At 38.0% G+C, this 14,785-nt stretch overlaps 1 protein-coding gene and 1 pseudogene across 1 annotated transcript in view; one reads left to right on the forward strand and one right to left on the reverse strand.

Moving 5' to 3' along the window:
• Positions 1 to 9,351, forward strand: part of LOC102857146 (protein PIH1D3-like) — a 77,482-nt gene extending 68,131 nt beyond the window's left edge. Inside the window, 2 exon segments of the mRNA XM_006889945.1 lie at positions 1,181 to 1,266; positions 9,222 to 9,351. Of these exon segments, the coding sequence (XP_006890007.1) occupies positions 1,181 to 1,266; positions 9,222 to 9,351 (216 nt within the window).
• LOC102859713 lies at positions 4,122 to 4,509 on the reverse strand (annotated as a pseudogene).
• Positions 9,352 to 14,785: the final 5,434 nt, after the last annotated feature.

The raw sequence follows: 14,785 nt of genomic DNA on the forward strand, positions 1-14,785 counted from the left end.
TAAATTATGTATACTGCATTGAAGCAGATGAGGAACAGAACTGTTTAAAAGTGATATCTGACCAAGAGGCACATCAGAAGAAAGGCCTGTTATTTTATGTTCAAAAAAACCCTGCTTTTGAAAACTTTATGGACCAATATTCTACTCTGACAGACGTGACGCCTCCCCACAGTCGCTGGTGGATTCAAACAACCAGAGTGGTGTCACCTTTGGGTTAGCAGTTCTGCTCTTACAGATGACACCACCAAAGATCTCTCAAGAGAGGAAGATCTTCAACAAGACAGATTGACACAGCGATTGCAACAATGGGCTTGAGTGTGGCAGAGATTGTGGTGATGATGCAGGAAGGAGCAAGTGACCCTGTGAACACCACACCTAACAATAACTGTTAATGACAGTTCATAGGATTTCCAGAGGCAAGCTGTTTCAGAAGTGGATGCCACTCCTGCTTCCAAGCTTGTTTTAATCGGGGAGCTCCACCAAACACTATCCACCATGGGTCACCATTATTGCATTTGACACATCAGTGTCACAGTGTTCAGCATCACAGCAACCATGAGTTACCTCTCTGTACAGCAAGATATTTATTAAAAATTTAAGACTCAAAAGTTGATAAAAAAGTGACATATGATAGGGTATTATCACAAGAGTCCAGAATGAAGGTTGCATAGTGTAGTATACTCGGGGCGGGGGGCGGGGAGTTGGGGGGGATTGTATACCAATGAAGGAATTTTTCCTTTACTTTTCTAAGAGAGGAGTGAATTGGGGTGAAGGGTGGGCAGGGAGAAAAGTGCATTAATGAATGAATGGAAATCCAAAATCTCTGTAAATGTTCATTAAAATTAATAAAATTTTAAAAATTCATACTCTTTAATTGGCACTTAGTATATCTTGGTTGCCTTTTCCAATCATTCATAAAACCCCCAAACTTAATCCACTGCCACTGGGTCAATTCTGACTCATCGCAACCTTGTTGGACAGCCCATAGCTGTAAATCTTTATGGAAGTAGATTGGTATTTCTTCCATGGAACAACTGATGGACTAAAACTATCGACCTTTTAGTTAGAAGTTGAATGTCTTAACCACAGCTCTGCCAGAGCACCTCCCATATGTTCATACAGTTTTCAAATTAACTCTTGTTCTCCAAGACATCATTTTTATTCTCATTTTCTCTTTCAGATTAAAATTAAACTACCAGATACAAACCCTTCTGACATTAAATTAGATATCCAGGAAATGCTTCTTGATCTTCGTACTGCTAATAAGTAAGTAACACTTGGGATTAGAATAGTGTAAAATAATATTAATGAGTCTTTAGTCAATATTAAAAATATAAACATAATTCATTTTTTCTCTCCCCAATATCTATTTCTTTATATGATGTTGCAAAACACAGAAGAAAAGGGAAAAAATCAAATAATCATTCTGATGTCTGATCTACATTATATAAGCTTCGGTATATGTGTGGAAATACCTAGATTATTTTTCTATTTTACAGCAAGTTGTTTGGAGTGGTTTGTTGTCATCAAAGCATAATAAAAAACCCAAACCAACAACAAACCCAAAATAAAAAATAATCCTGGACATTCATACATAGTTTATGTGCCAGGAATAATGGCAAAAGGCAAATAAAAATTACCAAAGTAACCAAAGTATTTTTATATAGCTTTGGAGTCACCTCAGTTAAATCACAGATGGTTGTTCTTGGGAAGTTAACTAAATGTTTCTTCTGTACCTTAGTTTCTCCATGTATAACGTGGGATAATAATCCCTAGTTCTCAGAACAGATATGAGAAAAGCATGTACATGTACTTTTATGGTAGAAATGCATTATTTTTAAATTTTGTGAATATTAGAAGCAACATCTTTAAATTCATGGCATATTGTGAGGCTTGGTAAAGCTAGCAAAAGAGAAGAAGGCCTTCGATGAGATAAATTAATGCTGTGTTGCAAGAGTAGTCTAAACCACAATAGAGACTGTGAGGATGGAGAAGAATCAGTTAGGGTTATGCCCTGTCGTCACTGTGAATTGGAGTCAACTTGCTAGCACGTAACAACAATCAAGAAATTGTATTATGTTCATCTCAAACATCAACAAAAGCTCTGCTCATCAACTGCTTCAGATGAAATTTCTAACAGCTAATTTACTACTAGACTCTCTAGTTGTGAAGATAATACAGATGATTCAGTTACTTTTTTCTCCCCCCTCCAAGTATGGTCTTGTTAATACACAGGCTCAAATTACGTTCTTATAATATATGGACTAAAATTCTGATAAAAATTGTTTATCATGAAACATAGATAAAGAATTCCTATCTTTCAAAATAAACTATGGAGAGAGAATTGATATGGCCTGATATGTGTTAGATAAAATTGCTTTGTTCCCTTTCAGCTTGAATGTATAGCTGTGAACATACAGTGGTGGACTGTATGTAGTGGTGCATTCTCTGTAATTCTTGAGCATTTCAAACTGAATGAAAGAACAGACAACTGCTAGCACCATGCCGTCCTTCTGTTATCAGAAACTGTAACTCTCTTTTGTTATTCACAGGGCTTCAAGGGAACAAAAAGTAAATCTTTATACAAAAGATCCCTTTGTTGAGTTTACATAGCTGATTTTAAATTCTCCAGTAGATGCATTTAATCTAAAATGATCTCCCAATGAATATATTTATAAAATATTTTCTAATTACTTCCATGATTTTAAAAATGAATTCTCACATACCAAAAAAAATTATTTCCTGTTATAAAAATTACCTTCACTATTCCTACCATTCACTTCAAGAAGTATTGTATTTTTCTCATTGCCTAGTATACATGCATTTAATTCTTCCAGCGAAGAAGGGAAGTTAGTTAAATGAACAGTCAATCTTTTAGAATACTTGCACACTTGTTAAAAGCATACACATATCTACACACCATGGAGTTAATTTCCGTTTCCCTAGCAGTTCCCACTGTCTCCATCAATCTTAAGGCTGCTGCTCTAGCTATGCTGTCATTTCAGATGTCTATCAGAACCCACTAAATGAAAGACTCACAAAGAGCTACTTTCCCACATAAAACACTGCCTGTACTATGACATTTGGTTTAAGCTCTTCTTATATATTAAATACTCTTTCCAGAGAAATATTATCTCTTATGAAAACTTTGTTAATTAAGATAGTAAATAGAAGGTTGAATTTTTATCATTAAATATAAGATAGAACGATTTTACCATTTTTTTTTCTGAACACTTTAGCAGCTTTTGCAGCCATGCTGTTCTAGAAATATGTTTATTTTGGAATATTTTCTCAATATGCATACCTACTACCTTTAGTTTGGGTCAGTGGTTTAAGTGTTGTCTGTGAACCAAAAGGTTGGCAGTTTGAACCTACTAGCTGCTCCTCGGGAAAGAATACCTGGCCATCTGCTCCCATGAAGATTATAGTTTAGAAAACTGTATGGAACATTTCTACTCTGCTATTGAAGGTTGATATGAGTCACAATCAGATTCATGGCACATAGCAACAAAGATAGAGGGATTGGGTTTAAGTGTTTATAAACTCTTACAATTGTTATGCACTATCAAGTCAGACCATGTCCTTATGATTAGGCGCACACTGGTTTCTAGACTGACACTGTTGCTTTCCAGCACTCTGGGGAGGTCCCTGACAGCATATTTTCTCAAAGCATTTGTTCTTTTGATTTCCTGACTGTTGGTGCCAAGAGTGTTGATTGCAGAGCTGAGCAAGTTGTAATTGTTAACAACCTCAATCCCTTCTCTATCTATCATGGTGCTGCCAATGGGCCCAGTGGTATGAATCTTTGTATTCTTGGTGTTGAACTTCAATTCCTATTGAAGACCACAGTCCTTGACCTTCTACAGCAAGCACTTGGGTCATCTTCAGTTTCAGCAAGCAAGGTTGTATCATCTGCATAACATAGATTGTTGATGAGTCTACCTCCAATCCTGATGCCACATTCCTCCTCATAAAGCCCAGCTTCCAGAATGATCTGTTCTGCATATAGATTGAAAAGGTATGGAGACAGGATGCATCCTTGAACCACTCCTTCCCTGATTTTTTTTAATGATTAATAGAAGATTTATTTAAGCAATAATACACAGTCATCTCTGTCACACTTAATATGAGAAGTTAAATGGTTGTTCCCATTTTCCTTCCTGGATATGTTTTTCTTTTCTCTCTCTCGTTTTTGAAAACATAATACCAGAAGAAGAGGGGCCCAAGGCCAAACACAGCTCCTATGAGGGAGAGCTTGGGAGTGGGCCTGAAATTGGGATACACATTTGCTGATCTTGCATATGTCCAACAAGTCAAGGCAGGATCTTCAATGATCGTCTTCCGGTTGGGGTCATTGAGCTGAAGCAGATACTCCCGTTTAAGCTGGGATCTAATGGCCAGCCGCTCGGTTTGAGCCCGCCGGGTCTCTGGAGAGATGTCGTATTCGGCAGGGTCGAGGGTAGCAGGTAGAGTGGCCAGGCGCGATGGCTTGTACTTGGGGAACGACATCTTGGCGACCTCCTTTCCTGATTTTAAACCATGCTGTGTTGCCCTGATCTGTACTGGTCTAAGTATAGGTTTTGCATAAGAGGAGTCTTGAACACACCATGGACTGTCAAGAAAACACGTAGTCTGTCTTGGAGAGGTTGAAACCAAGTTTCTCCTTGGAGGCTAGGATTTTGAAGCTCCATCTCACATACTTTGGGCATGTGGCCAGGAGGTGATCGATCCTTGGAGAAGGACATCATGGTTGGAAGGGTGGAGGTACAACACAGGGGAGGAAGACCCCAGATGAGATGGATTGATACAGTGACTGGGGCAATGGAGGTTGGTATGTCAGAATTAATGAGACTGGCTCAGGACAGAGCAGAATTCAGAGCTGCTGTACATAGGGTAGCTACGGGTCTCAGGTGACTCTACGGCACACAACGACAGCAATCAAATCAGAACTGACTCATAACTGATCTCTCAGCAGGTTTTTGGAGGCTATAAATCAAATAGGAGGTGATTGCCCATCTTCCTCATGAAGAGCATCTGGTGGATTAAAATCATATGCCTTCGGCTTTGCAGCACAAATCCTTGCCTCTCTAGGCTACCAGAAATCTCAAAAGATCTGATCCATTCCAATCGACTATCACCAAGTTTATTTCAAGTCATAGCTACTCTCCTTTTAATGTCTGAAGTAAATTTTTATGAAAGGAGACTGCCCATATTTCTCCCTTGGAGCAGCTGATGCGTTGGAACCACCAACCTTCTTGCTTTCTTACAATTTAGTCTACAGTATACGGAGTGACTGTACCAAAAAGAAATTGGCTGACAGAAGAATTTTAAGAAACAACATATGATCAAAGGGCAATAGTGATGAAGAGGAAGTGCAGGCTGCTTTAAAGGACTTGACAAAAAATAATGCCCCAGGAATTGATGGAATACCAATTGACATATTTCAACAAACAGATGCTGTCCTGGACATGCTTGCCAGGTTGTGCCATGAAATCTGGAGAACAGCTACCTGGCCAACTGACTAGAAGAGATCCATATTTATTACCATCCCCCCCAAAAGATGACCCAATAGAGTGTGAAAATGATCAAATAATGTCACTAATATCATATCCTAGCAAAATACTATTGAAGATTGTACAGAAAAGACTGGAACAGTACATTGACAGAGAACTACCAGAAATACAAGTTGGATTTGGAAGCCATGGCACTAGAGACATTATTGCCAAAATCAGATGGATCTTAGCAGAAAGCAGAGTACCAGAGAAATGTCCATCTGTGTTTCATTGACTATGCAATGGTATTTGTGTGGATCACAATAAACTGCGGATAACTCTGAGAAGAATGAGAATCCCAGAACAATTGATTATGCTTATGCAAAACCTATACTTGGACCAGGAAGCAGTCCTCAGAACAGAGCAAGGTTCCAAATCAGCAAAGGAGTGTGTCAGAGATACGTAGACTGTGTTATGTCAGTTAAACTTGATGTTCCCTGAGGCCCTCTAGGTGTTTAGTTATGACTAAGAAGTTACCATTTTTCTGCTTGTTTATTCTACTATATATGGATTTCTTTACAACAGATACATATGTAGAAATACTGTCTGCAAACCAATATGGTCATTGGTGTAGTCTCTCTGGCTTACACATGCCCTTGTTCATTCAACAAACTATTCTGCTGGACACTTGGGTAGCACCAAGATATCCCCTAATGAATTATATATGCAAACTATTTGTAAAAAAGAGTGCTAGATGTCAGTAGATTAAGAATCAACCTACTACGAAGAGGTCAACAGCCACTCCATGAAGAGGAGACAGTCTCCTTTTTAAAAATTTTTTTTTTTACAATCTCTTTTTAGATTTACAGCTTTGGATATCTGAGTCTGTAACTCCCTGAATTGAAACTGATGACAGCAGTGGATTTGAGGGTTTGGGTTGTTTTTTAAAAGTAACTGTAGAATTTTATTTTTTCTAAGTAGAAATCTCAGTTTATCTATCAGATAAACTCACTAGACAAAAATACTTCTTATCTCCTAAGAGCTTAAAAGATTGCACAGTTCCTATTGTTCGGAATTTTAGTATGTAAAGCTATACTTCTAAGGACTTATACAGAAATGCAGGGATAGATGGATCATTCCAATGGCTACTAACTGTCTCTTTTGAATTTATTTCTCTCTGGACAGAGAAGTGCACATTATCATTGGAACTCTTTCTTCAGGTGATTTGTAGTTGTCTTTTAGTGCTTTTAGGCTTTGCTTTCATTTTAAAGGGACTATATTATCATTTGTAGAATAAGGAATAAAGCAAATCTAACTCCTAGCACAATCTGTGCTGTAAATAGCTTTTAAAAGATGGACTGAACCTGTGTGTGTGTGTGTGTGTGTGTGTGTGTGTTCACTTCTTTTGAGATGCTAAATGTCACAGACTACATTAAGAATACTTGCTATTTCATTATTTTAAGTGTAAGGAACAGTTTCTCTTATTCCAAATATCAGGACTGTAACAAAGGTAATAGGAAAAAAATTCTCTTTTAGGTGCCAGAGATTTGTAATAAATAATTTTAATGAACTAGTCTCTTGAACTTAAGTCTTGACAAGTGAATAAAGAAAATTTATTTTCTTTTTTTTCTATAATTATATTTTATTAATTTTCATAAACATTTACAGAGATTTTGGGCTTCCACTCATTCATTGTTGCACTATTCTCTCTACCCTTCTCCCAGTTTGTTCTTGTCCAAATGCCACAGTGCTTGTCAAAGCCAGTTCTGATTAATCTTCTTTGTCAGTGTATCCTTTGCCATTCCCTATCACTCCTCCCTGAGAGAGACTTCACCCTGAGTCATAAGGAAAAGGGGACGGCGTATTCTCTTAGCTACTTCCTGCTGAAAAGGGACGCTGTGGGTTTCAGGGTGAAGATCTTCTCTCACTACTCTAAAGGGCCCCTTTGGCAGTAGGAAACACATAGACTATTATGGAGATTGATTTTGGAATTCAGATGCACTCTTATTGATTGTGCTTGGCTGTACATGTACATATCCTTCAAGATGTATCATGGGGGTGTTGCAACCTAGAAGACACAAATTTGACTAACAAGTTATAAGTACATGAGTCCAAAAATTATGGAAAAGTAAAAGAAAATATTCTTTCATTGTTTTACAAACACTCCCCCAGGTCCCCTCCACCATGCAGCCCTCGCTCTAGTCTCCTGTGATGACAGAAATACCCAGTTACATCTCTCTTTTAGACGGTTCTCTCCCTCCTCTGTTTCAGTGCAGTATACATGATTGAACCCATCTTACTCAGTCTCTCCCCAACCCCAAGGACAGTCCCATTCTACAACAGTGGCATCATGTAATATTTGTCCTTTTGTGACTGGGATATTTCACTCAGCATAATGTTCTCCAGAGTCAACCATTTTGAATAATATTGCATGAGTTCCTTGTTTTTTAATGCAGCATAGTATTCCATTGTTTATTTTCAAGAATTTTGTTCTCTAATACTAGTAGTCTGTTCACATACTCATACATACTCCTAAAAATGTTCTATCCCTGTACTTGTTTGGATCTCATACCTTCTAAAGGACCAATTAAATCCACTTTTAAAAGTGATATTCAGGCTTTCTCTCCCAAGAATGCAAGGTAACAAGTGTTGCATGCATTTAATTTTCTTCAACTATCAGCATGTGCTGACCCCATGCATAATTCAGATTCATGTCACTATGTCAGAGTTATGGATATCTCATCCTCAGGAACGCATCTGTAGCTGAGAACTCTCCAGAAAGTGAGCCATAAAAGCAGAAAATAAATCCAGCAACCTATCACAGAGATTTTTATTTTTTTCAATGTATAGTGGAAAGAATCAAAAGCATATAGAGAGGGTCACACTTATTGATCTGCTCTATATGAAATCATTCCAGGCCTAAATTTCAATAACTACACCCATGGTAGAGGCTAAGATTAATTGTGTTAGCAGAACTATTAAAGAAACATTCCAGCTTTCAGTTATCAGTCAGCTGTGTTTTCCATCTACACGTAAGTATGGCTATCCAACCAACTTCTTTTTCTTTGCCTAAAAACATAGCATAAGACTATGTTTATGCAATACAAAATTAGGTCAATTTTAAAAAAACACCCACACATGCTTGAATTTTAAAGACCAGAAAGCTAGTACACAATTGGTGTTATTTAGGCCTATTTTTGATGCAATATTTATATGTCTAAATGGTGGATTTGGGGTTTCTAGCATTATTCTGATTGCTGTTGTTGTTACATGTTTGGAATCACAGAAGCCAAGGAAGCTTCAGATATAAGCTATCACATCAAGGGCTGGACAATGGGAGATAGATGTTGAAGGGAGTGGGTAGAAGTGGAAGGGTATCCTGGTGGATGGTAGAGCAGAGAAATAAGTGGGTAAAGACACGTGTGCCAAAGGCAGGGACAGCACTGATACTAATGGTTAACTCCACAATAAGAGATGTATCTTTCACTTTTCTGTAAAATGCTGGTCTGTCTGATACTTCTCTAAATCTGAACCATTCAGATTAAGACAGACTAGGAAGGATTGGCTATCCATTTCTGAAATAGCAGGCCTCCGATAACCCTATGTACATGTACAGCAGATATTCTGATGGTATAGAATATATTCTAGTGTCTTAATAAAATCAATATATTCTTGATTTGACTTTAAGAAGCTGATTCTAGATTCTTATTTGTTCTTTTTTTCCCTTAGGAAGCTGTTGTTACCCCTCCCCCAACCTGTTGAATGCAGCAGTGCTAGAGCTGTTTATATTTCAGAGTCTGAGACTCTCGAAGTCACTGCACCTATGAAAAGGGAATTGGATTTTGTTAATTTTTTCTGAAACAAAATTAATAAAAAGTGAAATTGTCAATGACACTGGTAAAAAAGTTGAAATAAAAATACAGGAAAATAAAAAACCTACATTGTCTTTATTATTCTGACATTTTATACAGAGCCTAAATTCAATCCAAGTTATACTCTAATAATTTATAGTCCTTTCTATTATGCTGTTAAGAAATGTTGTTTTCTCATACTAATGAGCTATTATATTTTATAATGGTAGTGGAATAGAATATTTACCGGTTAACCGATTACTGCATGGTCAATTAAATAACTGAAATATGACCGTGAAGTGGTTGGTTCACTAATTTCAATAGCCTGAAGAACTAAAGATAATCAATTACACTATGATGCAATCAGTTGCACAACAATTGGACATTATTATCCCCTGAAAAGTTTATTTAATTGCCTTTTCATTGATTTGATAAAATGAAATAACTGTTTTGTGTTTGATCTCTATTGTTCAGGAATATACAGGTTAACAAAAGATTATAAATAATGTGATGCATCACATTAACCACTTGAATATGAAATACTCTCAAACACACAATGTTGCATTATTTAGCTTCCTCAGTCCTGGTCCTGCTTTCAATGCTTAGATCTAGTCAGGTTAAAAAGAATTTCCCTTATATGCACTAATAATTATTAACAATGCCTTTTGTATTTATATTTAGTCTTGAAGTCCTGAATATTTAAAAAGAGTAAAAAGAAAAGTGTGGCACATTTACAAATCCTGTTCTCTCTCATTTCCTCTCTTTGAAATTGAACATATCTATTTGTGTGAATTGTGCCAATGTCCCCTGCCTCTTTTGTACTACATTGTATTTGATTTCAGAATTATCTATGAATATATGATAAAGCTTGTGGACTTGATCTCGTATCATGGCCCTTATGGTTGTGTACTGAGTTGGAACTGACTCATAGCTCACCCTTCAATTGGTTTTTAAAGGCTCTAAATCGTATGGGAGGAGATTGCCCATTTTTGTTCTGTAGAGAAGCTGGTGGATTTGAACTGCAAGGTTTTGGAATGGCAGTGTAACTGCTTACCACTAGAGTTCCCTTATATAATTTTAAAACTGTGGAAATTAATTATCTTGGTGTATATTTTGAAAAAAATATTTAACAACTAAAAAGTGGCATCCACTTCCTAAATAATATGCCTCTGGAAACTCAATGAATGTCAAGAAACGAAGATAGTTATAGAAAGGCTTCAGGTCTTTTGTTCATAGGGTTGTTATGAGTTATGCTCAACTCGACAGCAGTCAACAACAACAACAAAAGATATTTATTTGTGAAATATTAAGGAAAGAAAGTCTCAAAAAAATTTGTACAATAAATTATAGGCATCTATAACAACAGAGTTTGGAAAACATGGCTATGTCAGAACACTAAGCTATTACAGAGATCTTAAAACATTAATTATCATCTTGCCTCTTTGTCTGTGGGGGTTAAATGTTGAGGGTGATTAACTGAGAGAAAGTCAGTGAATTTAATCCATAATATAGTATCAGGAGAGAGTCCTACTTTGTAATTTTCTAAAATAACCATATTAAGGAGGAGTACACCGTGATGTTGGAAGCAGGAGTGGCATCAACTTCCGTAATAGCTTGCCTCTGGAAACCCTATAAATCTGAAGAAAGGACAAAAGTTATACAGGTGTCCAAGACTTTCGTTCATAGGGTCGCTATGAGTCGCCTACGACTCGATGGCACTTAACAACAACAAACAAACAACCATCAAGTCAGAACTGACCCAGAGCTGACCCTCCAGCAGGTTTTCATAACCTCACAGAAGGGGATTGCCCATCATTCTCCTGCTTAAAGGACCATAGCATCTTTTAAAGGTTATACTTTAAGAATTTAAGATTACAGCCTACAGTGTATACTCTGGGGTAAACCTAAGCAGTAGCTAATACTCTTCTTCTCTAGAGAATACCATGAATCAATGAAAAATGTCTCCTTTTCCTAAATGTTGTTGTTGTGTACCATCGAATTGGAACTGATCCATAGCAGAAGGTCCAGCAATTTTCAGAGGCAGCTAAGCACACGGGAGAAGATTACCCATCTTTTTCCAGAGGAGCAGCTGGTGGTTTCAAACCGCTTCCTTTAGGGATTGTAATGCAGCTTCTTGACACTAGGCCACCAGAGCTCCCCTGTTGTTGTTGTTGTTAAGTGCCCGTCAAGTCGCTTACGACTCATAGCGACCCTATGTACAACAGCCCTAAACCCTGCTCTATGCTGTGCCAATCGCACTGTTTCTGACACACCTACCCCCATTACCTCTGTCACTGAATCAATCCGTCTCATTGAGGGTCTTCCTCTCCTGCACTGTCCCTCCACCCTTGCAAGTGTGACGTCCCTCTCAAAGGACTGATCCCCGCCTTGCAACATGTCCAAAGAATGTCAGACTAAGCTTCAGATCCTTACATCCAAGAGCAGCCTGGCTTCACCCTCCCCAGTATGAACCTGTTTGTTCCTCTAGCAGTCCATGGTATATTCAATACTCTTCTCCAGCAACACAGCTCAAAGGCATCCATTTTCTTTCATCCCTAGTCATTGTCCAGCTTTCTGATGCATAGTAAGTAATTGCAAAGACCATGGCCTGGATCAGGCGCACCTTAGTCTCCAGACTGACATAGTTGCTCTTCAGTACTTTGGAGACAGCAGACTTTCCCAATGCAAGTCACCTTTTAATTTCCTGGCTATTGGTAACAAGAGTGTTGATTGTAGAGCCAAGCAAACTGAAGGTGTTAACAACCTCAATTTCTTCACCATCTATCATGATGCTGCCAATCGGCCCAGTGTTGAGAATCTTTTTGTTTTCTTGATATTGAGTTTCAATCCATATTGAAGGCTGCAGTCCTTGACCCTCTGCAGCAAGCTGTATAGATCACAACAAACTGTGGCTGACTCTAAGAAGAATGAGAATCCCAGAACACTTGATTTTGCTTATGCACAACCTATACTTAACCAAGAGGCAGTTATCAGAACAGAGCGAGAAAACACTGAATGGTTCAAAATTGGGAAGGGTGTGCACCAAGGATGTGTTTTATCTCCCTATCTTTTCAATCTGTATGTGGAACAGATTATCTGTGAGGCTGGGCTCTATGAGGGGAAATGTGGCATCAGGATTGGAGAAAGAAGCATCAACAATTTGCATTATGCAGATGACACAACCTTGCTTGCTGAAACTGAGGAGGACCTGAAGAACTCCCCTATTGGCCATAATTACAAAGGCTGTCTACTCAGAATGTGCACAACTTGCCCTTGGAAGGAAAGATATCCAGGGCATTTTGATTTGAGTGTTTGTTTATGCGATGCTGTATCATCTTTATAATGAAACAGGTTCAAGAACAATGAAATGTGATACAGTAATTTATACTCATCTAAAAATCATCCTACTTGACTGCCCTTGGCCACACAATTAACAACTATAGTGGTCTTGTTATTGTTTTGTTTTAAGCTACTTCCCATGGTTTTCCTTATTTTTTTGTTTTATTTAAATTTATTATTAATTTCAGTAAAAATTTCCAGAGACTTTGGATTTCCATTCATTCATTGTTGCACTTTTCTCCTCTCCCAACCCTCCCCCAGTACACTATCCTCTTGGAAAAGTAAAATTCTTTCATTGTTTTACAAACCCTCCTCCAGGTCCACTCTACCATGTAGCCTTTGCTCTAGACTTCTGTCATGACAAAAATACCTAATCACATATCCCTTTTAAACAGTTTTCTCCCTCATCTGTTTCAATGCAGTATACATTATTGAACCCATCTTTCTCAGTCTCTCCCCAACCCCGAAGTCAGTCCTGTTTTACAACAGTGGCACCATGCAGTATTTGTCCTTTTGTGACTGAGATACTTCACTCAACATAATGTCCTCCAAGGTCACCCATTTTGAATAATATTGCATGAGTTTCTTGTTTTTAATGCAGCATAGTATTCCATTGTGTGACTATACCACAGCTTCTCTATCCATTCGATTGTTGATGGGCACTTAGGTTACTTACAACTCCTTGCTATTGTGAATAAAGCCGCAGTAAACATGGGTGTGCATTTATCTGCTTGGATGTCAGTTATGGTCTCTTTGGGGTATATTCCTAGTAGTGGAAATGCTGGGTCAAATGGTATCTCTATTTGCAACTTTTTGAGAAAGCGCCGTACTGCCTTCCACAGTGGTTGCACCATTTTACGCTCCCACCAACAGTGAATAAAGGGTTCCAGTTTCTCCACAACCTCACCAGCATTTGTTGTTTGCTGTTTTGAATTTTGCTATTATGACTGGGGTGAGATGATATTTCATAGTTGTTTTGATTTGCATCTCTCTTAGAGCTAGGGATTTTGAACATTTCTTCATGTGCTTGTTAGCCATCTGAATGTCTTCTTCGGTGAAGGATTTTCTTTCTTAAAAGAGAATTTTGGAAGCAGGAATGGCATACACTTCCTAAACACCATGCCTTTGGAAACTCTATGAACTTTGATAAATGACAATAGTTATAGAAAGGCTTCAGGCCTTTTGTTCATAGGGTCACTATGAGTCATGCTCGACTCAATGGCGTTCAACAACAACATTAGCCATTACAAGGACTGGAAAATTTTGCATTTCTCTCTTATGGACTTCTTTGCCTTATTTCTTTGCTCCATAGTCTCTTTTAGCTTTTGGAAGATTAAATGAATTTATTCACCCATTCATGTATACATTTTTAAAATCTATATCCACATGATTTAGTGGCAAGGAGTTGCTCAGCTAACCTAAGAGCAGGTGGTTTGAATCCGCTAACTGCTCTGCAAGAGAAAGATGGGTAATCTCCCCACATGCATTTTACAACCTCTGGAAACCCACTGGAGGGTCAGCTATGATTTGGTTGACTTCATAGCACATAATAAAAAAAAACCAAGTACCTTTCACATGCCTGGAATGATTTTAGATGCTGCCAATATGCACATATGGTTCCTGCTCTGATGGAGCAGACATTTTAGCAAAGGCATCAAACAATAGCTAAGTAAGCACATATTCCAAGATACTGTTGGTACTGTGAAGTTAAAAAAAAAAAGAATGCTTTAAGAATATCAGAGGAACCAAACTCCATCTGGGTAAGTAAAGACTTCCCCAAAGAGTAAACATTTCAGCCAAAACATGAAGGATCTATCCAGGCAGAAAGGATATTGGTTTTGAGGGGAGCAATAAGTCTTCAGGAACAAGGGGGCAGACCTATGTAAAGGCCCAGATGGGAAGAGCTTGCAGAGATCAGGGAAATGAAAGCTAGTATGGCTGGAATATAGAGAGTAAGTCTAGGCGAATGTGTCCAAGGTTGGCCATATTGATTGGGACTGTGTCATAATAGACCCCAGGGGAAGCTAAAGCAAGGGGTTTGGATTTTATTCTAAGTTTCTTGTCGGTGTGGTTATGTGCCATCGAGTCACCTTCAATATATAT

The sequence above is a fragment of the Elephantulus edwardii genome, unplaced genomic scaffold, assembly GCF_000299155.1.
Source record: "Elephantulus edwardii isolate Elephantulus edwardi_28Jun2011 unplaced genomic scaffold, EleEdw1.0 scaffold00083, whole genome shotgun sequence".
Classification (NCBI taxonomy): Eukaryota; Metazoa; Chordata; class Mammalia; order Macroscelidea; family Macroscelididae; genus Elephantulus; species Elephantulus edwardii.